The sequence below is a fragment of the Zonotrichia leucophrys genome, chromosome 14 (genome assembly GCF_028769735.1).
Source record: "Zonotrichia leucophrys gambelii isolate GWCS_2022_RI chromosome 14, RI_Zleu_2.0, whole genome shotgun sequence".
Classification (NCBI taxonomy): Eukaryota; Metazoa; Chordata; class Aves; order Passeriformes; family Passerellidae; genus Zonotrichia; species Zonotrichia leucophrys.
Window position 1 is genome coordinate 7,443,208 of NC_088184.1, and position 24,355 is coordinate 7,467,562.

General features: G+C 39.1%; 2 protein-coding genes across 7 annotated transcripts in view; both read right to left on the minus strand.

Annotated features, from left to right (window-relative positions):
• Positions 1-21,667, minus strand: part of SNX29 (sorting nexin 29) — a 113,409-nt gene extending 91,742 nt beyond the window's left edge. For 2 of the 6 annotated variants that reach the window (XR_010442085.1, XM_064726332.1), the window contains exons 1-8: positions 21,442-21,664; positions 19,941-20,031; positions 14,715-14,781; positions 4,208-4,272; positions 3,268-3,320; positions 2,710-2,834; positions 1,462-1,642; positions 61-131 (exon numbers count right to left, since the gene is read on the minus strand). Coding sequence is in view for 5 of the 6 variants with exons in the window: in XM_064726332.1 (XP_064582402.1) it covers positions 61-131; positions 1,462-1,642; positions 2,710-2,834; positions 3,268-3,320; positions 4,208-4,272; positions 14,715-14,724 (505 nt within the window). In the remaining variant the exon portion in view is untranslated. Of the gene's footprint in view, positions 1-60; positions 132-1,461; positions 1,643-2,709; positions 2,835-3,267; positions 3,321-4,207; positions 4,273-9,745; positions 9,809-14,714; positions 14,782-19,940; positions 20,032-21,441 lie in introns of those variants that run through there. The other 4 variants (XM_064726331.1, XM_064726328.1, XM_064726333.1 and 1 more) reach the window with 4 other exon arrangements.
• TNFRSF17 (TNF receptor superfamily member 17) lies at positions 11,231-12,642 on the minus strand (the record flags this gene model as incomplete). Its single annotated transcript, XM_064725724.1, has 3 exons — positions 11,231-11,487; positions 12,253-12,378; positions 12,522-12,642. Coding segments are annotated over 3 exons (504 nt in total), but the record flags the coding sequence as incomplete, so codon positions are not given.
• Positions 21,668-24,355: the final 2,688 nt, after the last annotated feature.

Sequence of the window (24,355 nt, forward strand, 5' to 3'; positions counted from 1 at the left end):
TGCAACATCCCAAAATGCATCAGTTTTCCAAGAGCAATAATACTGAAGAGAAAGCATTACCAGCTGCCATTGTAGGGATCATGCTAGAACGTTCTTCATCCATCATAAAAGACCAGTCTTCATAGAAGACACTGTAATTTAAAGGGGAAAAAAGGACATGCAGTCTATAGTAATATATACTTCACTTCTGAAAGACAAAAACCCTCTGAAGAATAAGCAGGAGCTCCCCAAAGGATGCAATTTTATGTCACAGTAACTCCCTGTAGCTCTCAAATTGATAATTGTTCAGATGGTTCTAAAAAGACATGCTAAAGAGTATTTTTTTTCTTTAGTTTTAGCTCTGCACTTTTTTAGGGGAAAAAAAGCCACTCAAGGTCTGGGGATTTACACTGCATATGTTAAACAAATCTAACAGATTCATTGAAAAGTTTCCAAAACACATAACTGGGGATGTAAACTGATTCTGTAAATTCCATCAGAATTCGGGTAACATTTAAGTCTTAAACATTCTGGAATAAACCTTTTTATAAATAGCATTACAATGCAGTGTGTTGATAATCCTGATACTGTGCAAGTATTGCTACAAGCATGAGAATAATTAGTGGCACAGCAATCCAAGTCACTAATTTCCTAATGCTTTTCAGACCTCTTTCATTTCATTTGTTATTTCGTTTGTCTTTATTTGATTTCTCCAAAATCTGTTTTGCAAAAAAGCTACAGATGACTGGAACAAACTAGAAATGAAAAGGAGATACTAATGAACTCAGTTCAGGCAATACTCTTATTCACTTCATCCATTAATCAATGCAAATGAATAAAATGCCTTTCTGCTGAATCCACTGGACTTGATCAAGTCATTTGAGCAAGCTCAACAGTTATTGATTAAAAGAGGAAAATGCCTCAAGTTTTCATAAAGAAAAGAAGCTGAAGCCAAATGAGAAAAAGGCAGGACTCAGTAATGAACCTAAGTGCATTTTGCACTTCCAAAGTACTTTAGGATTTCACAAGGTGTAGTAAGTTATTCTCAGTAACTGTAACAAAAGGTTCACAAGCTGCTACCTAACCACTTCTGCAGCTGCAGCTCCCCACTGCTGCACTGCTGGAGCTCTGCAATTACAGGATCTCCAAAAGGCAACAGGCAATTACCACTGATGAATTGAGATCAGACATGGCTGCAGTTGTGCACTATTTTAGTGGAATGAGAGAGGCACCTAAAGTGTGGTGTCCAGGCTGCAGTGAGGAAAACTGCTGAAAGAACAGGGAGGGGATTTAGAGAAGAGGTCAAATGTTGATATAGGCACAAGTTACTACCTTAATGGCCGACAAAAATTTTAAAAAGTTATTTTAAGTGACTTGACAGGCACAGCAACGAATATGGGGTACTACTACAGCTTTTGGTTGTTGCCTGGGTTTCAGCCACTGTCAGCATTTCCTGCCCTAGAAAGGTGTCAGAGGCAGTACCTGAGGCGGCCCTTGTCTGCCAGCAGCATGTGCACGTATCTCTCCAGGGAATGCTCGTTCAGAGCACAGCGCAGCCAGGCCCGCCCCCGGCCGGTGTCGCTCGTGATGGCCCTCAGGGAGTAGAAGCGCTGCAGCTCGTGCCGGTTCAGCACCTCCTTCACGTAGTACCAGAACACCGGCTCTGCAATTGAGCATTAGGAATGACAATAATGACAACCACCCTGCCGAGAAAACCACTCAGTTCACACCTGAATACATTTACAGGTAAATTTATAAAACAAACAGGTAACAATATAACTTTGAACAAAGGTGAATCATTTACTCTCCTCGTGCAACTCACCAGTTAAATAAGTTATTTATTCCTACAGAACTTGGGCTATTTAAGCACTAGAACTTTGCACTTCATTGAAAAAGCCACACAAATTAAAGGATTTGATCTGACACTTTTACACAGAATTCACATTTAAAAGCATATTTAAGCTAGTATTTTATCCACAGGTTTATATGTCCAACTGGAAACATATTATGGAAGGGAAAAGATTTCTTTAGAACTCTATGTTACTGCTGATGTGAAATGTTGGAAGGCAGGTCCAAAGGAACAGGTAGCTTCAGAATTTGCAGACATGCAAATAACAAATTCATGTTACTTTAGAAAACAGAAGTGTGGGATTTAACAGCAAAAATATCTTTCTCCACTATACACTTTCTGTGTGTTTTTCCCAAATATTGTTAAAAACTGATCAGTATCTTTACATAGTTCTGATTAAAGAAAAGAGAAACAGTTGAAGAGAAAAATAAAGGAATCTTTTCTTTGAATATAATAAAAACCAACCCAACCAATACAAGCAATATAATTTTTCTTTCCAAAATCACAGCCATAATTAGAAGTTAAACCTATCTGACCTATATAGAACATGGCACTTAAAGAACTAAGACAACATCAAGAATAAAAACGTTGTTTTAAAAACACCAAAATTACACAACCCTGATCTCTGCCAGAATTCAAAATAAATTTGGCACTATACATGATGCAGCAGTAGGAAGTGCAGATTTCCCAAGAGCAACATTTCTAGAGAAACTTGGAATGCAAGTTAAACTAGACAGAAGCAACAGTCATTTTCACTGCCACTTCCACAACTACCAACAATCTGCAGTTTGGTGCCATGCTTCAAACTTCTTTTAGAAATTCTATCACTTGACTGAACATAAGAACTAATTAAAACAAGATAGCTACAATGAGCACCCTACCTGTTTCAGTTTTGCTGGAGAAACCTGCTGCCTGTTTGATTGCAGCTGCTGTCAGTGCCAACCCCCGGCTCCTCCTCAGGCCATGCTGGAACACAGCTTCAAACTGAGCACACAAACAGGTCACTCTGCAACAGAAATTTAATGAACTCATGTAAAAGGAACTATGAAAAAATCCTAGTAAAAATCAACTATGTATCTACACAGCAACTTTATTGCAGATCTCTAAATAGGAAATATCAAGTGAACCATTATCTTGTAAGCAGTGAAAGATTCCCTCCTATGCAGTAATCTCATTATTTGCCAGCAGTATAATCTACTTATACCCACAGCCTCATCATAATGACTGAAAGCTGAGGCTCAGGTTACATTCAGAAGAATTGGCAATCAATTTGAGAAATCACCCTCACCTGCTAGAGGGGCTGTTAATCATGTTATTTCAGCTTCAGATCACCTACCTTCCATGCAATGTAATTTTTTGAGCATGTCAAATATTTTGTGCCATATGTTTTATGTCATTATGATGCACAATCTAGGCATGTAATTCTTACACTATTTTACCTGCTATCTGAGTCTGAAGCAATTTCTTTTCTTCCTCCAAATCGTATTTGACACTGCAATAAACAGATTTTAAAACAATTTAAAAGCTTTTTGTTACACTAAATAAATTCAGTATTCTGCACTATTTGTACACATGAAAAAAAGTCATATCAAAAAAGGAAGCAGCACAAAATAGAGCATTGCAAAATACAGCCTGCATCCAAAAAGTGCTCTAGAGCATCATGTTACACTAATGGGCTGCCCCTGTAGTTCAAATAGATCCTTGCTAGCCAGAGCAACACACCTGCAGCTCCCTCAGTAAACTGAAAACTGAGTGGAAATTACTACTTTTGAGTTTTAAATGTGCACCCACAAAACCAGACACTGCTCTTACCCAGCTCAGTGCTACAATTACAGAACCACTCTTTAAAAAGCATTTCACTGGCTTACTCGTGAGGAATTCTTTTGCCTCCCAAGCTCTCCCAAACTGACTCCAGTCTATGAAATTCTACTTGCTGAACTTCACATTGACACAAACATAGACATACATAAATCACATCTTTACATGTATTCTAACCATTCACTAAAAATCTAGTGCAAAGAAAACAAACTGCTATTCTAAAATGTTAACTTAGCTAGACTTTGCAGTACACTGCAATTTAGTTCAGTCATATCAGGATTACAAGAACATATATTCCTAATATATATTGTATAGTATTATATATATTTAAAATAAATCTATTACAAATATAACCTGTCCAGAACAAGAATTTTAAATAAATACTGCACAGTAGTTGTTCGCTAGCAGACAAAAACTCAGCTGTACTATGAAAGCCACAATTTCTTCTTTGTTTCTTTTCTTCTCTTTCCTTCCCTTTGTTAAAGAGAAAGCAAAGACAGTCCCTGCTAGTAGTGACAACTCTGAGTAAGGCAGTGCAGAAATGTCTGTTGGATTTCTCACCTGTTTAACTGCATCCAGCAGCCGTTCTAGAAGAAATTGTCTTTTAGTGTCGTTGGTCTGTGAACCTGAAATCCAACAAAATCATATCATTTTAAAAGAAACTGGTTTTTAAAATACATTTGGGCCAACACAAATGTCTTTCTTTTGGGCCCAGAAAACTTTCTTCCCAAGCCAATTATTCCACTAAATTAACTAATGTATTTTCTCTAAGTAAAATGATGCAGTATGAACTATGCTTTGAGGTTTCAAGTAGCCTTTTTCTAACAGGCAGCAATAATGTTTCAAATACCATCTTGATTCTTATGTTAGTAACATTTTGAAGATACATTTCACCAGTACCAAATACAGAATAATTATTCAAGCTGATGCACAGCTTGCCCTGAGCTTCTTAGCACTACTACCAGTGTAGCACAGCATCACAGCACTAGAAAAGAATGGAAAACAAGAGTGAGACACCAGGAGTATCTTCTTGCTGTCAAACCTTAGTGCAGAAAGAGCTTTAAGTCAGGTGAGCAGAGAGCAACTGTTACAGTAAATCCCTTAAAATGTAACTACTAGCATAGTTCTTCTGATTAACACCTATAAAATCTATTTTGTTACTATATAAGGAACTATGCAAGACAATCTTTAACTTCTCAAGCTATTTCAACAATAACACAATACTTTGCTTTTTGGAATATCCTTTATAAACTCCCATGAATATGGTAAAATTTATTCTTTAAGATAACCTACATTGCCCCTGTAATTTCTTTATTCTCAGTTTGAGTTCAAAGCATTCATCTCTGTGACCTCTCTTGGGTTTAAGTCATTCTGTTCTCCTTTCTCTCTCAAAGAACATTCAACTAATGTACATATGGACTGAAAGCCAATTACCCAAACTCTGCAGGAGCAAATTCCTCCCAACACTGAAAATCAAACACCACACACTAGCAAACAGAGATGACATCACAGATATGTGCTTCCTCTTGCTATCCAACAGTGAGAGGTCCAAACCCCAGAATTTCCTCTCTTCATAATCCCATTCAAAACAGTTTGCTTTTAAACCAGCAGGACATAACAGAATTTGTTGAAATGACTCTGCCTTTAAATATGTATATTCACACAACATAGAAATATCCATTATACTGATATAATGTTTTATATGTATTCATATTAATCTATATTAATAGAATTTATATTCCATATAGTTTCATATAGTCATTAAACAGAAGAAAACCCCCACAGTTTGCCAGAATAATGAAAACAACAGGAAAAACAAGCAAACATAGCTGCTAAGCAAGCTTCTCAATGCTGCTTTTGCTGATTACAGGGCATTTTCAAGAAGTGCTTCCCCTTTTGAACTGTGACTCAGAGTGTGCAGACATGTGATGTGTGAGCTCTGGGGCTCTCAGTCAAGCACTCCAGTGCCCACAGACAATGCCCAGTGCCAGTCCAGGACTCCAGTTCAAACCCCACACCAAATGGGTTTCACTTCCTAACAGCTATGCCAGCTATGCCAGTGGGAAGATAAAGCTAAATTCATACAATCCCTACCATTCCCCTCTGTGCTCCTGCAGGGGTTACAGTCTATTAAACAATATTCAATGTTCCTACCAGACATCCATTGCCAAAATGGAGATGTATACATGCCTCTGTATCCATTTGTTTTATAATAAATCACATCACCATAAAATAAGGAAGAAATCTCAACTTTCCGAGCAGCCTCTCACATTCAGTAACACTGAATATACACAACTCTGCAGATTTTCTCTGTTGTTTCAAAACTCATTACTCTTAGTCTTACACTACCCACACACCTGCAAGAAGAGGCACAACACAATATTTCTCTTTATATTAATAGCCTGAGACAACATCAGAACAAATGCATGCAATGAATAATTGCATGACCAGAAAAACATCTATCAAATGAAAATATTAGTAGGTGGGTCAAGCTTGTCTTCCAAATGCAATACATGATAGTTTTTAAATTCACATCTCTTGGGACTCTTTGTGTCTATCTGATAACAGAAATGGTTTGCAACTAGATTCCAAACTATGACAATATAAAAATCCATAAATACAGAATACATACTGATGTTCATTATACTAATTAATGTTCTAAACCACTAAAGCATGTGATACCCAACAACCTCAACTTCACAAAACTGAGTGCAATGTGTATTTTCTCCTTATTTTACTTGCAAATTTTCACTACTAACAATCATGACTGCAGGAGATTGCAACCAGTAATTCCTGAAGTTCAGATCACCCTCACCATCAGCAGGGCTGTAAGGCCATGTAATGTCTCTGCTGAGGGCTTAGCTGGGGTTTCTCTTCAATGCACATCCTAAATTCCTTTGCTTAACAGAAATTTTACAGGTATAAGGAAAAGAATACTCATTACATCTGTTTAAAAAAAAAAAAAAACTGAAAGATTAGGTTGTGTCTCTTTTCATGCTAAGGGTATATTTTTCTTTCTAACAAGTCTAGAAAATATGGTACTATTTAAATATGGTACTATTTCGTGATGGTTTTGTTTCCAGTAGGTGGAAGGTAAAAATACATTTCCACTAACTCTGTTGAAGATTTAGTTCTTCCACATTTTCATTTTCTAAACTAAGTTTTCAGGGGAAAAAAAAAAAAGGGCATCTTTTTAGACAAGAGCACCAATTAAGTGTGATCAACTCCAGCTGACTAAGTCCAAGAGTGTATTACAAACTGACTAAAATACCCTTCTCTTTATTCAGAACAGCAGTAAAACCTACAGCAACACACATACAAATACAAAACACAGAATGTATAAAAACAGCATTACTCGGAAAAAGGCTGTATTTAGACTATTGCCATAAAAAAGGAAGTTCATACTGGACTCTAAAAATAATTGTGAAAACATAAGGTTGAAAAACTAAGAAACTTCAAGAGACTTCTCCTACCAACATCTACTCGGTCAAAAAGGGTTTAAAATAGGCTCAGGTGCTGCACCTGCCTCTGTGACCCTCTTCATTTTCTGTTGTTCAAGGTCATGCTTTCCTATTTTTCAAACAAATTGCTCTCCACGCTCTGACACAAACATCCACACCTACAGCAGCAGCAAACTGCATCTAAGGAAAGGAAAGCAGGATTTTCATCCAGTAAAGCCCTCTGCAGCACCACATGCAGCATATAAGTAAAATAAATAAATCTCATATTGCTCTTATATAACTTGCATTTATGTCCTGAATGCAACATTTCAGACTGCAATCTCTCTTGCTTGCTCTAATGCAGGTTCTGATGGCACAAGTTTAAAATAAAGCAAACACAGACCTAATTTAAATGCTACCTTATACTACATTATTATGATTCTACTGCTTTACTCCCCCCACCACAAGCTGTATTTTTAAGTATTTTGAAACTGTCATTAAACAAATGACAACACCCCCAATTCTTGACAAGCACATAAATCTTGTATCCTTGTGTTATTTGTCTTTATAGTTCAGCCTTGTCAGCACTGTAGAATAAAATATGAGTATGTAATTAGTAAGCAGCATTAATAATATTAAGGTGAGGCTTACATCAACAGGAATTTACCACCACATCCACTAGAAATACACTGTAGCTAAAGAAAATAAACATTAACCATAATTATAGTCACTAAGAAGTTCTTCCATCTATATTTTAGGAACACCTCTGTTAGTTAAAAGGCCTAAAACTGGGCATAGAAGTACATAGAGGCAGTGCTGTTACAGGCACTAAAAGAAGGATATGGTTAAAATTGATGAGAGGTTAACATCAGCCATCTCCCTTATCTGAAACAAGCATGATAATGATATCTCAGATATTTCTGTTTTGATCAGTTTGACTTATATTATTCTAGAAAAGTACTGTACAGCACTGTGTAACAGTAATGTTTGTCAAAGTGCAACATTAGGGGGGTTTTTGTTACCTTGCTAATTGAAATTGTTGGAAAACCCCCACAATTCTTGGCAGGGGCTATACATGAGCGGTTACTATGCAATTGAACCACTACTGTTACTGTCACCCTAGGCATTACTCTATTTTAAGTAATGAAATGTTTCTTTTCTCATAAACATGTATCTCTTTGTTGTCTTAAAAAAATATTAAAGGTAACAGAAATAACTACCCGATGAAGCTTTAGGCCACATGAGGTGTTACCTTGCCTTTTAAGTCACAGAATCCAAATAGAGCTCTCAAAGATTATTCTCCTAGGAAGATTTAGGCTCCAATTAGCATAAATTTGCACAAGGCTATTCCCAGTTTGAATTTGAAGGGCTGAGGTTTTCCATATGAAAACGATGACTCTTACAAATTTTGTAATTAGGATTTAGTCTATATTGTGTCAAGATCTGAAACATTTGAGAAACTTTCTTTTCCCATGCTTTGAAAGATTTCACTGTTACTTGCATTTTCCACAAGAGGCTTCCCCATTTTAATGTCTTTTTTTGCCTCATCTCTCCCACAAAAATCTTCAACTTTCTTCCTACCATAAAGGTCAGAACAAAACAGAGAAAAACACAAGTGAAGAGGTTTTATTTTTCAGTTCCCTTTCAGAAATGTCTGCTCCCCACAAAACAGATAGCATTTAGTTACTCCAGTTAACTCCTCAGTTTATTTCTCACTGCCTTTGGCAACAAAGACCACCATGCATTAGACCAGGGTGGGAGATCAATGTGTGATCCAGTCCTCAGGTGCAGAGTGCTGTCTGCAACTTCCATTGCTGACGATGGACAAACAAACCCATCAAAGTTTTACTAAAGCACCTCCCTTCTCAAAAAGCCCCAAACAAGTCCTTGCCAATGTATTTTAATACATATTAAATAAATACCACTTATCCTTTACATCTACAAGTGTATAAGAAATTTTATGTCTATCCTAACAAATATCTCCATGCTTGCTCATTCAAGCAGATCTGCTTCCCCCAGTCCTGTAGTTTATGGGTCATAATTCTCATGCAAAGCTTCGAGTATTTCCTTGACAAACACGTCAAAAAGCTCAGGATTTAGCACACTTTTACCCTCAAGATTTAACACACCCCCGGCACCGCTCCCCTCTACCACAGAAATTACCGCATCCAGACAGACACATCCTCACCGGGACTCAGACAGGGACACAGCAACAGGGCCCTTTCTCCACAAGCCGTGGTTCTCACCTCTCCCACCGACTGCATGCTCCTGAGCTCATATTTTTAATTTTTTTAAACTCCTATTTTCTCTTGGTCATTTATTTCCTCAGGAGTATTTCCTATGAGTTTGCACAGCTGAGGCAACACAGATGCCCGAGCCCAGCATCACTTGTGCTGTGAGGCTGTGAGCCAGTGTCACGCTCAAGGACAAGACTTAGTATTTAAAACGGGGTAAAACATCACTTCGGGGAGCCAGAACAAGGAACGGGGTGTGGAGATAAGAGACCCAAGTGTCCTGTGCCTCAGCACGGCACCAGGGAGCACCGGGGGAAAACGAGGGCAGTGCCACTCCCGCCCGGGCCCCCCGGGCACCTCTGCCCGCGCCAGCCCCCACAGCGCCCGGCGGGCCCGGGCGGAGGGGCCGGCCCGGCCGCACTCACCGCTCATGGTGCCCGCGGGGCTCCGTCCGCCGGAGCCGCCGCTCTCCCGCACAGCCACGGCCGGGCCGGCAGCCACCGCCCGCCCCGGAACCCGCCCGGCGCCCCGGAAGGTAAACACGGCCCCGGGAGCGCCGCGGAGCGCGTCCGACCCGGGGCTCCTCAGCGCGGCCCTGCGCCCTCAGCGCGCCCCGGCCCCGGAGCCGCCCGGCCCCGGAGCCGCCCGGCCCCAGGCGGGCAAAGCCGTCCTGAGGGGCAGGAACGCGGCACCGCCAAAGGAACGGTGAGAAAAGTGGAGATAACCCCGCATGTGCTGTGCGGGGTGGAAGCTCGGAAAGGCATGTTAAATAAAACCAAAAAGATGATAATAACAAATTTCTTAAGTCTCTAGGCCTATTTGAGAGGTGTTGGCCCTGTGTGGCCAAAGCGACACAGAGCGCCTAACTCCCAACTCACCCCAAACCTTGTGTCAGCCTCCTCATGATGCTGTAGCTGATCATTTGTAAATTTCATGCAATGAAATACTTCAGTTCCTCATTCATGCAGGAACCTGAAGTAGAATGTTAGCTACAAATAAAGATGATTGTTGTTGTGGTTGTTGCTTCTGTTGCACTTTTCCAGGAATAAAATTGTGGCCTAATATTGGGAAAGTAACATTAATGCTTGCAAGGCAAGGTGACAGATATATATTCCTAATTTTAGGTCACAGAGTGGTCTAGCATGACTAATCACGCATCCTTATAAATTTAACAAGGGTAAGTAAAAAAAAAAATAAATAAAAGAGAAATAAATCTCAGTCTGAAAACACTTGGCTCTGAAAGGAAAGCCTGCACACCAGGAAATACATGGGATTGCAGGGATTGCAGCGAAGGCCAGGAGTTGGATATCAGTGACCCTTGTGGGTTCCTTCTGACTCAGGACATTCTGTGATTCTGTGGTCTGTGCTCCCCAGCACCACCAGCATCCCTTAGGGTGACCCAGGGACATCTTCTGAACCCAGGGGCCTCCATACTCTACAGGTTATCCATCTTTAGAACATTCCTGTTTCAAGTGCTGAAATTACTCAAGAGTGGGGATGTACTGTAGGTCTTCATTTCTGCCTATTGGAAGAGTCCTGTGTACCATCAAGTAGTTTTTGGCACAAGATCTGAGTCTAACATGAACATACATATTTGCAAACTGTTTATTTTGTATATATGTGCTGTAAGTAGGTATAATCTCTAAAGGCAGAAAAAGCTGTCCTATGTAAGGACTTTCTGAAATTGAAAATTCCAATAACTAGTTGAGTGTCTGAAGTTACTGTAGAAATACTTGACTAATGAAATACTAGAATTAGAAATAATGGCAATATTAATGCAAGCACAATGGGAGATCTCCAAGGATGATGCAAGTATTCTTCATTCTCCACTGACTGCAAGTATTAAGGTTTACGGCTATACTGGAATAACTCATTTATTATTACTCAGTACAAAAACACTTCCCTCCCAGTCATCCAACACCCAGAACATAGTTGCAATAATCAAAAGATTTGGTGGTAACTAGAACAGTAGCTCGTTCTTCAGTAGCTGGTAATGGAAATGAAGTTTCACAGCCAGTCTGAGGTTTCACCAAGCCACAGTCACTGCAAGTGCATTCTTCCACTGAATACATTAATGTTTCTCTGGGAGGTGTGTGTCTGATTTCTTCTGTGTTCACACTGCTTTCAGTATTAGCCTTGAGAATGTTGTTTGGCTCCACAGAGGAGTCTGTAATATACAGAAGTTAATTTAGTACATACATCATGCTATACTGAACAAAGAGCTGTTAAAGGTCCAGATTTCATTATGGTCCAACTATGTTCCAACCTCAGTGAAAATTTTAAGACATAGTGAAAGTTTTAAGATGTACATATGATAATCTTTTGTTCTATGACAACACAACCTTCTACTTCAGAATAAACATTGAAATAATTCAACACATTTTCTAATCAGTTATTATTTATTGTCTGAAACCTCACAAATACAGGATTTGCAAAATGGAAAAAACCTTTTTTCACCTTCACAAAATATACCACATATGCTTCTCACAGACTACAATATTAAATAAAATTATTTAAAGTCTTATAAAATGAAAAGCTAATATTGAATGTGTATCGTCTGCCTGGGAACAACTCCTTTTGCATTCAGTGAGGGTGAAACCCTTATGAAGTTTTTTGCTTTTAAGTTTTCATAAATGATTTCTCAAACAGCAGCAAGTAAGCCAGGTATGAATATACAACAACACAATCCTCACAGGATCCAGAAACAACAAAGAGAAATTGCTGCTTTTGCAAGTCAACATCTGGATATTTATTCCCTAATAACTATGATAATTTCATGGAGACTGTTTGAGGAATACCAAACAATCCAACAAAGACCAAACAATCCAACAAAGACAGTCCTGAGAATCTGGAATATATACAATGGTTTTACATGTTAAGAGTAGCTAAAATGTACAATGATCTAAAATTATTTGATGAAGAATTTATTCACCTGTGTTTTGCAGTTTTTGTTGCTTTAGGTGCTTCCATTTAAACAAGACCATTAAGGTAAACAGAGTGAATATTAAAATCAACCCTATGCCCAAACAAATCCAAAGGATTCCACTCGAATCGGTTCCTTGTGAAACAAAAGAGATGCATTACATTAATCACAAACAACAACTCATGTGCAGTAAACATGTCCAACACATCAAACCTGAGTGTAAAACACAAGATGAAGATGCCCAGCATGGGCACAGAGGATTGCAGAAGTTTACTTACTCTTCTCACAGTAGTTTTCACAGGAGGGCGGGGGTGCGCTGGAACACCGCAGGTGACAAGGAGTACAAGAGAGCAGCAAATTATCAAAGTATTCATTTTTGGGGCACTGTGCCATCAGGAGCAGTAATTATGGAACTACAAAGCCACAGAAATTGTAAAAGAGCAAGGACCATCTACAGAAAGCTTCTGAGTTCTCAGTTTGAGCAACTCTAAGAACAGCTAGCTGTAATAATGGACTTCCATCACAGCTCCACTACATGGGATCATGTTACAGTAAAAGGATTTAACTCTGAGGTCCCCAAGGAATGACTGCTCCTTTTTTGGCAATTCACAATCTTAGAAAAACTGAGCAGCTGCACCAAGATAGTTTTCAATGTAAATTTTGTCTGAAACAGAAAATGGTTATTTATAGATGTTTCTAGAGCAGGTGCTAAGTACTACAAACTGTAGAGAAGAAAGATCTCCAAGCAGGAGTTCATAATAATTGTTCTTGTCTCTAAAACTGGGGTTTTTTTCCATGGTGATTGCTTCTCAATTCTGAATTAGCCTCATTTATCACCTATTAGGGCTTGGTTGGCATTTTTGCTTAGTTCATTTTGGGGGTTTTAGCTTTTTTTTTTTTTGCTTATAACCATATTTCTATGAAAAATTTAATATGATTACATTCTAATCATGAAAGAAGTGCTATATTAATATTTTACAATTTTGATTCAAAACATCATCTGCATTTTTCACTTCTTTTTCCATAATACAGAACTGTCATTGGGCTAAAACTGGAGTACCCAACACAGAAAAGTAAGTTTATAGGATGCCTTCTTCCCAGCCAGGTAGAGGTATATACAGTGAATGTAACATTTCTGAAAATGTATTTGGTCTCCTCACAGAAAAAATAAAAAGCTTTGACTAAAGACTGTCACAATGAAAGTAGTTTACACAGATAATTTGTATCTTGATATTTTATTCTAATAGAATTTATTTTAAATACAAAGTTAACTAATTTCTAGCAATTAGCAGTGTTAGAAATTAGTTAGTTTCTAGCAAGTAGCAATAACTGCCTCTATCCAGTATCACTGCCACAGACAGATCAGAATTACAGGCTCTCTTTCTTTATCATATTTAAGTTAATTGCCTTTTTCACTACAGAAATATAAAAGAAAAGCATTGTATAAGGAGTTGTAATTTCAAACCACATTACTATGAGACTCATTTTCCCACAAAATGCACCATGTGGAAATACACAAACTGTTTTTAGTGGAGCAGTCTAACAGATCTGTATTCTGGTCTCTGGCAGATGGAAATGCTTAGTGTGGCTTCTGCACTTGTTTCCATGGGCCAGGTGCACAGCTCAGGGCTTTCTATCACAGGCTTTTCTCCCTCTTCAAGATTAGTGGATAAACAGGAATTGATGAACTCTGATTTAGGTGTGACAGAAGAAAATAAGGGTAGAGACTGTGGGTTATGCCAAAACTTTCTCTAGGAAGTCAGTGCTGGTGCTGAAGTCATAAAACTGGTTCTGCCTTGCTCCATACAATCACACTGTGGGGGAAGAAACCTCAGTTATGGCTGCAATACCATCCTTGTTTCTGATGAAGCACCATTTGGTACTTTATGCACAGAGTAATTTCAGGTTTTGCTTTTAAGATGCTGTTTAGCCTTTTCAGCCATGGAGAGGACAATCACATTCCCAAGAGTGATCTCAAGAAAGCAGGTACTCATGATACCAATTCATGATACTCATGACACCTCTTGATGGTACCCACAGGTACAGTAAGTGAATTTCAGGACAGACACGCTGATCCAATTCTTTAAGCTTTGATCCACTGATTCTGTGAAAGATGCCAGCCTTTGCTGCACTCCTGGGTGGCTGTTTCAGGGGTGCAACACCTTGCATTTGTCTGTTGGACTTTGTGATGCACTCCTAATCCACGTGTTGCTGTGATGTATCCTACAACTGATATCTACTTGATATGATATTGGTACTATTCATAAAAACTGTAAAGGGACTTTGCAAGAGAAATGTTGATCTAAAAGCAAGGAAAGAAATAACAAAATGAGCCTGTGTCTGGAGGCCACCAAAGATGTGGTTAGATTATATACAGATAAGCTGATTAATTGTCTTGGTGTTAGTGAAAGGGATGGTCCTGCTCTTCACTCTGTATACTCTGAAATGTGAGGAAGGGCTGGAGGGCTTACCTGACCACATGGCAAACAGCTTGAATTCATTAATCCAGTCAGTTCATGGAGTTTTACATCCTAGGGCCTGGAAAAAAGGCCAGAAACAACACAGAAAAAAAATTTATATATATAAACAGCTGATCACCTACTGGTGACATGCAACTCGGTCCACCAGAGAAATCCACATTTGGTGAACTAATGCACCAATGTCTTTATTTGAAAAGTCCTGTCAAACTCTAAGTACAGTAGAAATTCATTTATGCCTAATTATTTGAGATTGTATATATAGGATAATAAGATATTGTGGCAGAAATGTTTTCTCTCCCAGTTGGCCAGAAAGTTTTCCTATATGGCTGGTTAGAGTTCAAACATATTTCTTGTAAGACACAAAGTAAATACAAAGTAGTCTCATGTTTTCAGTCAAACTCTAGGAAACTTCCCCCCAAGTAAAAAGCACAGTACAGCTCATTTCATCAGAGCTCTGGAGAATGATGCTGTCTCTTACAGCAATCATTCTCCCTCTACAGTTGGACCACTATTTCCCAAAGCTTACAGCCTCTAAGGATAAACTAATTTTTTTGACAGTTGTGCCCCAACCCACAAATCCTTGCTAATTAAGCAATACATTTTTCACACATTGGAAACTGGGGAGCAATGACAGTAAAGGGTCTCTACTGTGTCATTCCTTTAAGCAGCCACCACTCAAGTCCCAGCCCTTTTCCCTTAGCTGTACACAGTGCCAGTGGTGTATGCAATGACAAAACACAGGCAACAAATGGTTCAAAAAACTGTGAGGAATTATGGTTGTCATGGCCTGCTGCCCTTGTTTTCTGCACATGCTAACATTCAGAAGTTCCTCTCCTCAAGGGCATAAAGCAAGCATGTAATCAATTGATCTTGATAAGCAATAGATCCCACTGACAGATCCCACTACACATCTAAAGCACACATTATTTCAAAACCTAAGTCCAGGAGTAAGAAAGACATTTTCTACCTTAACAGGGTTTTTGTGCAACTTTCAGTTTTGAGTAATTTTGATAGCAAGGAGCTAATATTAAAAAAAAAGCCAGACAAACAACCCTTTAAGCATTTTTTTGGGAGAAGTGTGCTTTAATATAAGATGCTTTGTACCTGCATGGAGAAGCTGTTTATAAAGTAAAATATTGGATTCAGCCAACAAATGAAACAAAAACCAGAAGCATTAAGAATAAATTCATTAAGTGACATTAAGGATATTGTTACTTAGAAACTGTAGTTATGTTATGTTAATAATTGTTCCACTGCCTTGTACAATACACATTAAATCCTCTAAGCAGAACCTTAATTTGCTATATGTAGACTATGCAAACACACATAAAAATGAGATGATGGTATGGAATGATGGTTCTCCTACAGTGATATTTACCTTTAGGGAATAATAAATATATGCCTTACTTACCAGTAAAGTTACATTTCAGCTCTTGTTCAGTTATGGCATTGACAGAGTTTGCACTGGCTTTCCAAACAATTACACATTAATGCTAATAAATGCTCTCTTCTTTTAATTTGATTTTGCTTCAAAAGGATGGCAGAAATTAGCAGAGTTGGACAAAATAATAAAGGATTTATCAACTACAATAATCATTTAACCATAAATCACAAAGTATTGCCAGGGAAGTATTACTGTGACTGAAATTCAAAGACTCCCCAAGACATCCTCTAAGAATAATTCAGACAAGTTAAATTGGCCTGCTGGAGCTGGCATCCTTACAGAGAGCAATGGGAAAAAATGCAAAAAGAGAAGTATCAACTGCAGAAACAACAGGAAGAAAAAAGAGAAAAGGAAAACCAATTCTCAGATTTGTTACTAAAATGTTTCTGTCTGACTCAGGAGTGACATCTGGGGACAATTTATAAAGACCAGTATAAATTATATTTTCTGATTGTTGTTTAGAAGAATGGTTTTAGTACTGACAGTTCTAGTAGGATATCAAATTGCTGAACAGGATTTCAAAATATCAAATCACTTTTACTGGTGAAGAGAGTACAGGTGAAGGGAGCCCAGCAGAGCAGGAGCTTTGGAGCTGAAATTCCCATTGCAGTTGTACACAGACATGCACAAACGTTTCAGCAGGACACCTCCAGTTCCATGTTGCTCTGGCAGAAATGGGCACACCAAGCACTGAACATCCAGCCAGAGCATTTCCTGCCATGAACCCAAACTTGACTGTTAGTTTTGTTAAACATCTGGAGAAACTCAAGAGTTCCAGAAATCTTTGTCAGTTCTTATTTGTGACATTTAAATTGATATTACATGACAGAGATCAGTCAAGAAAAATTTTATCTTTCACTATTTAATTTGAAAAAAGCTATTGTGTCTAAGCCAAAATAATAAAATGAGAACTTTGGATGGAAAATCAAAGTAAGTAATATCATCCTGTCAATGATTAAAGATTGAAATTCATCTTTCACGGAACAATAACTTGAGATCTGTTTACCACACATAACTTAAACAACAGTTTTGTTCTGGCACTGCTTCGGGGTTTCTCTGTTGAAGCTTGTGCCAACTTTTTTGCCTGACTGTACTTCAGAAATTCTGCTGGCACAATTACATAGCACTTACCAAGAGAAAGAGGGTTTTCTGCTAGGACTATAACATTCCCTTCACAAACAGCATTAGCTAGGCTGACAAAGGAATTCTTCTGGTTGTATAGTTGCTTCTACATTGATGGCTTTGTGCTGGCACAGCTCTTTTTTTCCCACTCACTAAGGCCACTGACCTACACTGTCAAATCTTATACTACAGGCTTGCTCTGATCCTCTCCAATTCTCTAAAGCTATTTACAGAATAAATCCCCCCAAAAAGTCTCTTATAAATCACCTCACCTCAACAATCCTAAAAATCTGTAAGACCAATGTACATACCAAAAAACAACACTTTTTCTTCTCAAAAGTTATTGCACTTCAAGGAACAGCAGTCTTATAGACAGTCATCTCCTCAAACAGTGTTAAAACTTTCTGAAACAGTTCTTTTCAGAAATCCATCTTTGTGAAGTGCATGCTTTGACTGTGTGGCTGGGAGGAGATAAGCTGTTCTAGGAATGGCGTACACACTGCTAGTAAATAAATAAAAGGATGGAGCTATTAAAGGGTTCATCATGCTCATTAACTTTTACAAGCTGCACAGAACAATGCTGCTTTTAGACAAAATATTGTTTAATGTCATTTGCACACAGAGCAAAAACAAGAACAATGTGGATTTTGCCTGTTTGGTTCAGCACATTTTAATTAGACCACAGCTTTGAAAAGAGTGATGTTGCTGGTGCTACACCGAGTATTTCCAAAATGGATTAAAGAGCAAAACAACAGAAGAGAAAATGTTCCTTTAAAATAGTGATTAAAATAACAATAGTATAAACACAGTCAATTAAATCACAGACAGCTTCTGTGTCCCCCACTGTGTTCAAAGCTGACTTAGCTAAGAACCAGCTCATGGAACAGAGGAAGTGCACAGCCCAGGAAAGCAGCCCTAATAGCCTGCAAAACCTTGGGGCAAAGAGGACACCTTTTCATTTTTCTGACATCCCACATGTGCCAGAATAGTTATGTAACCTCTAAGGACAATGCATAAAAAAGGAATTGTGCAAGCAAGTTTGGATTAAGCCAATGCTTGTTAGAATGCCAGTGACATTTTTGTGTTGGTACAATAGTTTTTACAAAATGCAAATATAATTTATTACTTCATGTAAACACATTTTGTGTTGGAAAAATAATTTCTTATGTGCTACTATTTTAGTGATTTTGCAGGTGGACAAAATAAACTGAAAATCATCAGCAGTATAATGCCAACAGGAGTACTGGAGTTACAACAAAAATAAATGTGCAGGAACAATTATGAATTATGTGAAGTGTTTGGCATACACTAAAATCTAACATAAATATTTGTTCTGGTAATTTTAGCCAAATTCTCTAGCTATTCAGGGGTTTGAGTAACACACATTCATTTTTTTCAAAGTCTCATGTACAGCATCACAGTGTCAATGTGTGCTCTCTCTCAAGACAGGAGGGAAATTGTAATTGATTCAGCCACCACTAGTCCAGAATAATTCCCCATGCAAATTGCTGTCTCTGGAATAAGAATACTGGCACAGAATACTTCTAGAGTAATTAAGCCTATTTAGAAACAAGCTCACTATTTCATTCTCACAATTCCATAATGAAGTAATTATTTTCTGCAACAATGTTAACATGTTAACTAGCCATAGAAGAGCAGCTTTAAAAATCCCATGATGCTGTTATTCTTCCTTCATAACAATAATGCCATTCTGCTTTAGTCATTTCTGAAACTAAAATCTTAAGGGATCTCTAATGGACAACATGCTCCCTCAACTGGAATTCCAGAGAATTAGAAAGTTGAAAAGAAAGCACATGAAAATCCCACATGGAACCAGTTCTCTATTTCCCCCTCCCTTGAGACAGACAGCGTGTAAAACTGTCCATATAAAACTGAAGTGTTACAAAACTTTAACCATATTTATAAAGCAGGAGATCTGGCCTGGAGTTATGACAGCACCCAGCAGCTCCCCCATGTCAGGGAGTCCCTGCATGTCAGAAAGGCTGGGAATAAAGAGTGTGTTAATCCCAGCCACTCCTCAGCACACCGTGCTCCAGCCCCTTCCCCAGCTCTGCTCCTTTCTCTGACATGACCCAGCACCTCCATGTGCAGTTCTTGTCATGAGAGCTGGACACAGCACTCAAGGTGTGGCCTCAGCAGTGACTGTGCTGGTCCTGCTGGCCATGCTGCTTCTAAGGAAGCAAAAGGTGAATTTTCTAATCAAAACATTGCTGATAAGCAGAGGTCTGGATTGTGATTCACAAGATTTCTTTTCAGCTGCTTCAGTATTTTGATTGACACGATGCCAATCCCACCAATCCTTCACCTGGCTTTCAGATCTCTGAAACCACAATCTCTGCCTTTCTTCCAAATAGATTCCTGTCTGTAACCTTCCCAGCCCCAGGTCAGTCGCTGTTTACATCACTGAAGTGATCTCACTCTTCCCTTCCTTGGATGTGCGTTCTTTGCTCAGCACATTCCTTCCACATTAAGCAATCCCTCTGCTATTTACAACATTTTAACTGTCACAGGTTTATAAATACACATAGGTTCTTCACAATGTGCACACCTAAATCCCCATCTTTGTTTCTTTTGAGCTTTCATAGCAAGAAACCCACACACACAACAGTTTTGACAGAAAAACTACTTACCTAAACTACTCTCCCACTCCTATTTTTCAGTCTGGAGTCTCACAGTATCAAAACCACAGAAGAAATCCTGTCTAAGGAGGAGCTGCACTGCCTGTGCATTCAAAGAGAGGCACTGTGAGCAAAGATCCAACAAGAACCCACCTTACACATCTCTGAGACCTAAACAATACAGGGTAACTAAGCAATAGATCACACAGCTGAGAACTCTGAGCCTCCAGTTAGAGTCACCTGAAAAAAGGTGACTGCACTTGCAAAAAAAGACCTTTCAGTCTTTCTTTTTAGAGAATAAAGGTTGTGTATACACATAGAAGTGAGAGACACACATGACTATTTTTAAAAATAATGAGCTGGGCATGTGAGGTGTTTGAGAGCTGAGAAGATGGACACAAAATAACAAACTGGCATTTTGGTGTAGCAATTCAAGTATTTCTTTTGCTATCTAAAAGAAGACCAATTAACTTTATGCCATTTTTGAAGCCTGTGTTTAATTGCTCCAAAAGGAGCCATCAAAAAAGGCTTTAACTAGATTGGAGCCCTCAAATAGAAGAACCCAGCTCCAAAGTACTCATTGCCAACCCACAATGAAATGTGAGACAAATTCTAAATTCCTTGGCAGATGTGGACTAATTCTATGATTGGACAGTGAAACAGAGCTTATGCTCTAGTGCTACATTTGGAAAACCAAAGAAGACTTTTATTTGAAATTCTTCCAATGAACTAGCTTCAAATACATTTCCATGAGGGAATTCATGGACTGCAGTTCTGCCAGTGCCCAGCACAGGGAGAGGAACAGGCCAGAAAGAGCATTTGTTAAATAGCAGTGTTGGAACAACAAATCAGTAAAAAGATGTTTCCAGGGCAAGATGTCTTAGTTTGGATTAGACATGGTCTTGTGTAAATATAAAAGCCTCTTTATTCACTGACACTTCCACAAGCACCAGTAAAGCTTAGGAGAGACTTGGCTCTTAATGAGGCCAACATGCTGAAACAGTTGTGTTTTCTATTCTCTAGTTCTCAGCTGCACCTGCACAGACTACCTGGAGAGAGAATCTGCCAGGCTTTAAGAACATTAGTTTATACATTTCTGGCACCTAGTCAAACTTCTAGTAATTTACCTCTTGCCTCCTGTCCTTTCTTTTTCCTAAGTAAATAACTTGTTGCTTTGGCTTTGTTTCTAAAGGCTCTTTCTGACTTCAAAGCAATTCTAAATATCAGGCTACTCATTTAGGTGCATAGCTACTGTACATATTTGAATACCTTTAAATATCAGGGTATGGCTCACAGTGTGTCACCCAATCCCAGCTTGCTGCCACACCAGAAAGGGAAGTTGTATTCGTTTCCTGCTCCTCCCAGTCTCAGCCAAAATGTTTCTTCCCATGTTGCAGTAGCTCAGGAAGTTGATGTCAAGGTAAACTGAGTCAATTAAATCATAACTCAAACCTAAAACAACTCTCTTTCCATTTTATGGCTGTTGGTAGTTCATGGAATTTTAAAAACTTACCTGTTGGTGGTGAGCAAGTAACTTCTTGAAGCTGTTCACCTGTTTGGAGCTTTCTAGTGAAATCCATCTTTCTCTTCTGCTTCACATGGCTAAAGCATTGGTACTTCATAGGTGTCCTTGCCAGGCTGCCAAGTGCTTGTGGGAGCTTGGGTGGGAGTTACTGCCACAGTACAGACCATTGTTTCTCAGACCATGTGAGCAGAGCCCTCCACTTCACTGCTGCAGGACTGACTCACCACACACTGCAAATGAGTGCTGAAGCTGCCTTGGGATAGTTTATTGCATTAATAACTTGCTCTCACCAAAAAATAAGTCCTGTTCCCCAATCTTACTTCATACCAGCCCTGGCATTTGTCAAATGCATCTTATTTGATTCAGCTGAGTAGCCCAGGAGGAAAAAGAAAGTGGATGATTCTGTCACTAAATGTAATGAGCTGGACAGACTCAGCACAGGCTCTCAGAGCTCAGAGGCAGCACAAGGATGGAAGAACTGCAGTTGTGGGGGAACAATTTCTTTGCCCCTCAGTCATCATAGGTTAACCCTAAGTTGGGCCAGACTCCTCTTTTCTAAGCAATCTTGATCACTTAAGTCATTCATGACATGGGAATGGATTTATGTGGGTGGTTCTCAATAAGAAAAGCATTTTAGCATTTATTAAATGAAGAGCTGGTATATTTATTCTGAACATTTTGATGCAGAAGAGATTTAAACAAGAAAAGCTTTAATAATGCTTTAAAACCTCAAGCAAACAGGACCATTTACACTCCAGTGGATATTTTGCCAGTAAAATTATCATAATTCCACTTTTGTTTTGAGTACCAGCTGTTCCAAAGTGGAAAAACAAACTACTAGCCCTGTTAAAAATGTAGTGTTTGAGTTTACACAATTCCATGTGTGACAGCCTGCAAAACAGGTTGGTACACTCTGAAGGACATCTGGCATCTTTTGAAATTCTGTGGACTAATTGTTTATATCCTAGCAAGAACCTAGGGAATAAGTACCTGTCAAGGAAGGAAGAAAAGTTGTGAAACACAACTAATTTTTTTCCCCTGAAATCAGGGTAATATGCACTTCTGCACCTCAGATCAAACACATATTTGGCCCTACTCCCCCTACACTAACAAAAAAAAATTATCACAACTCAGAAAATGATAAAAAATTATCAAAACTCACCACTTCATGAGCCATCACAAAGAAAGCAAATTTCAAAAACCTTCAAGAAATTTTTTTTAATGAATGTCAAAAAGTGTGCAAGAATTGCTGTGTCTGTGCTGATCATCTTAAGGTACATCTCAACTGCTCAGAAAAGGCAGCTCCTGCCTCCAGTTGGGGCAGGGCTCAAACCAAACACCAGCTTGCAATACAGCATTGCACTCATTATAAACCTGTTCCATGCTCACAGTGACAGTAAAAAGTGTTCAGGAACAAGTCACTCTGTCAGCAGAATGCATGCAGCTTGCTCTCCAGTGCAGCTCTAGCTATTATTCAACACCAGTAATCCCTGAGTGCTGAAATGCTGCTACCTTGTTTCTGTACTATGTGAAATGTATCAGACACCTCCTGGCTAATAAATGTCACCTAAAAAGGTTAGAACTAAAAGAAAACAAACCCAAACAATGGACTGTGTACTACTTTTCCTTTTGTTAAACAGAAAAGTGATGGCCATGCACAGCTGGGACTTACTGGCAGCTTGACAAAATTCCAAATATTACAACAGTAGCACAGGTGAGACTATTCCTTAATTACACTCGATTTGAAAAATAGACACTGACAATGTCTGAAAACTGGAGAGTAACTCTGTGCCAGAGAATAGGGTTAGGGTCAGACTCTTGGTGGTGCTTGAAGGAAAGGCTTCCACTTAGGCACAGATTTTTAGTCTCTCATTATAAGTGATAGTCTTTCTTACAAAATGAACTTTCTGCGGTGTTAGTGGGGCTTTGGTTTTGTTGGTTTTTGGGGTTTTTTCTTTTCTTTTTTTTTTTTTTTTTTTCTTTTGTAAGTGCTACCCTGCACACTAATGTTTTCCCTGGTTATGATCTGTTGGAAGCCCAGATTTCCATTAACATCTGTAGAAGTTTTTGTTTGTCCATGCTCCACATGTTGCTGCTGGTGTGCAGCCAGAAGGCCTCTGGTTCTCATGTCAGGATTGCATTACACAAACGCCCCTTCAGGAGAGCTTTTGTTCTCCAACCAAAACTGCCCAGGACTCTGTACCAAAGGGACATCTTGCATTTTTAGTTCTAAGACCACCTGCTTTAAAACAACCCTGTAATCTGTCCTACAGTGTTCTGATATGAATAATGTTGAAGATGACTCACTCCTCACATGTTGGCACTACAGAAACTCCCAAGTATTTGCTTTGTGTAGTTTTAAACACACTGTACCTTATGAGACAAAATGCTGCCACAACCAAAATCTACTTGTTTCCCCTCTGTTCTACGCCGTTGCCTCCAAATATACTTAACTTCAAGCCATGTTTTTTGGGTTTGTTTGTTGAGATTTTGTTTTAAACACTTCTAAAGAGTCATACCAGTGGAGGGAGGGCCTCAGTATTTGCAAAGTCCTACTGACTGGCTTAACTGGATGGGTTTTTTACATGATAACAACCAAGTGAAAGTGTCCTATAGAATGACCAAAATTGGAACTTTCCCTGCATCCTGTCCACTTCTGGCTGGACAGGTAGGACACCGTTCCCTCTTGCATCCCGTAGGACGCCGTGTGCTCCCCCAGCTTCCCCGGGAGCTCTGCAGCCGCCTCAGCTCTCCGGGACGGGTTCGGTGGGAAGAGTTGGGAGCTGACCCGGGCGGTTCCGGTCCCGCCTGTCCTGTCCCTGTGCCCCTCAGCTCCCCAGGACGGGTTCGGTGTGTTCTGGGAGCTGACCCGGACGGATCCGGTCCCGCCTGAGGCGTTCGC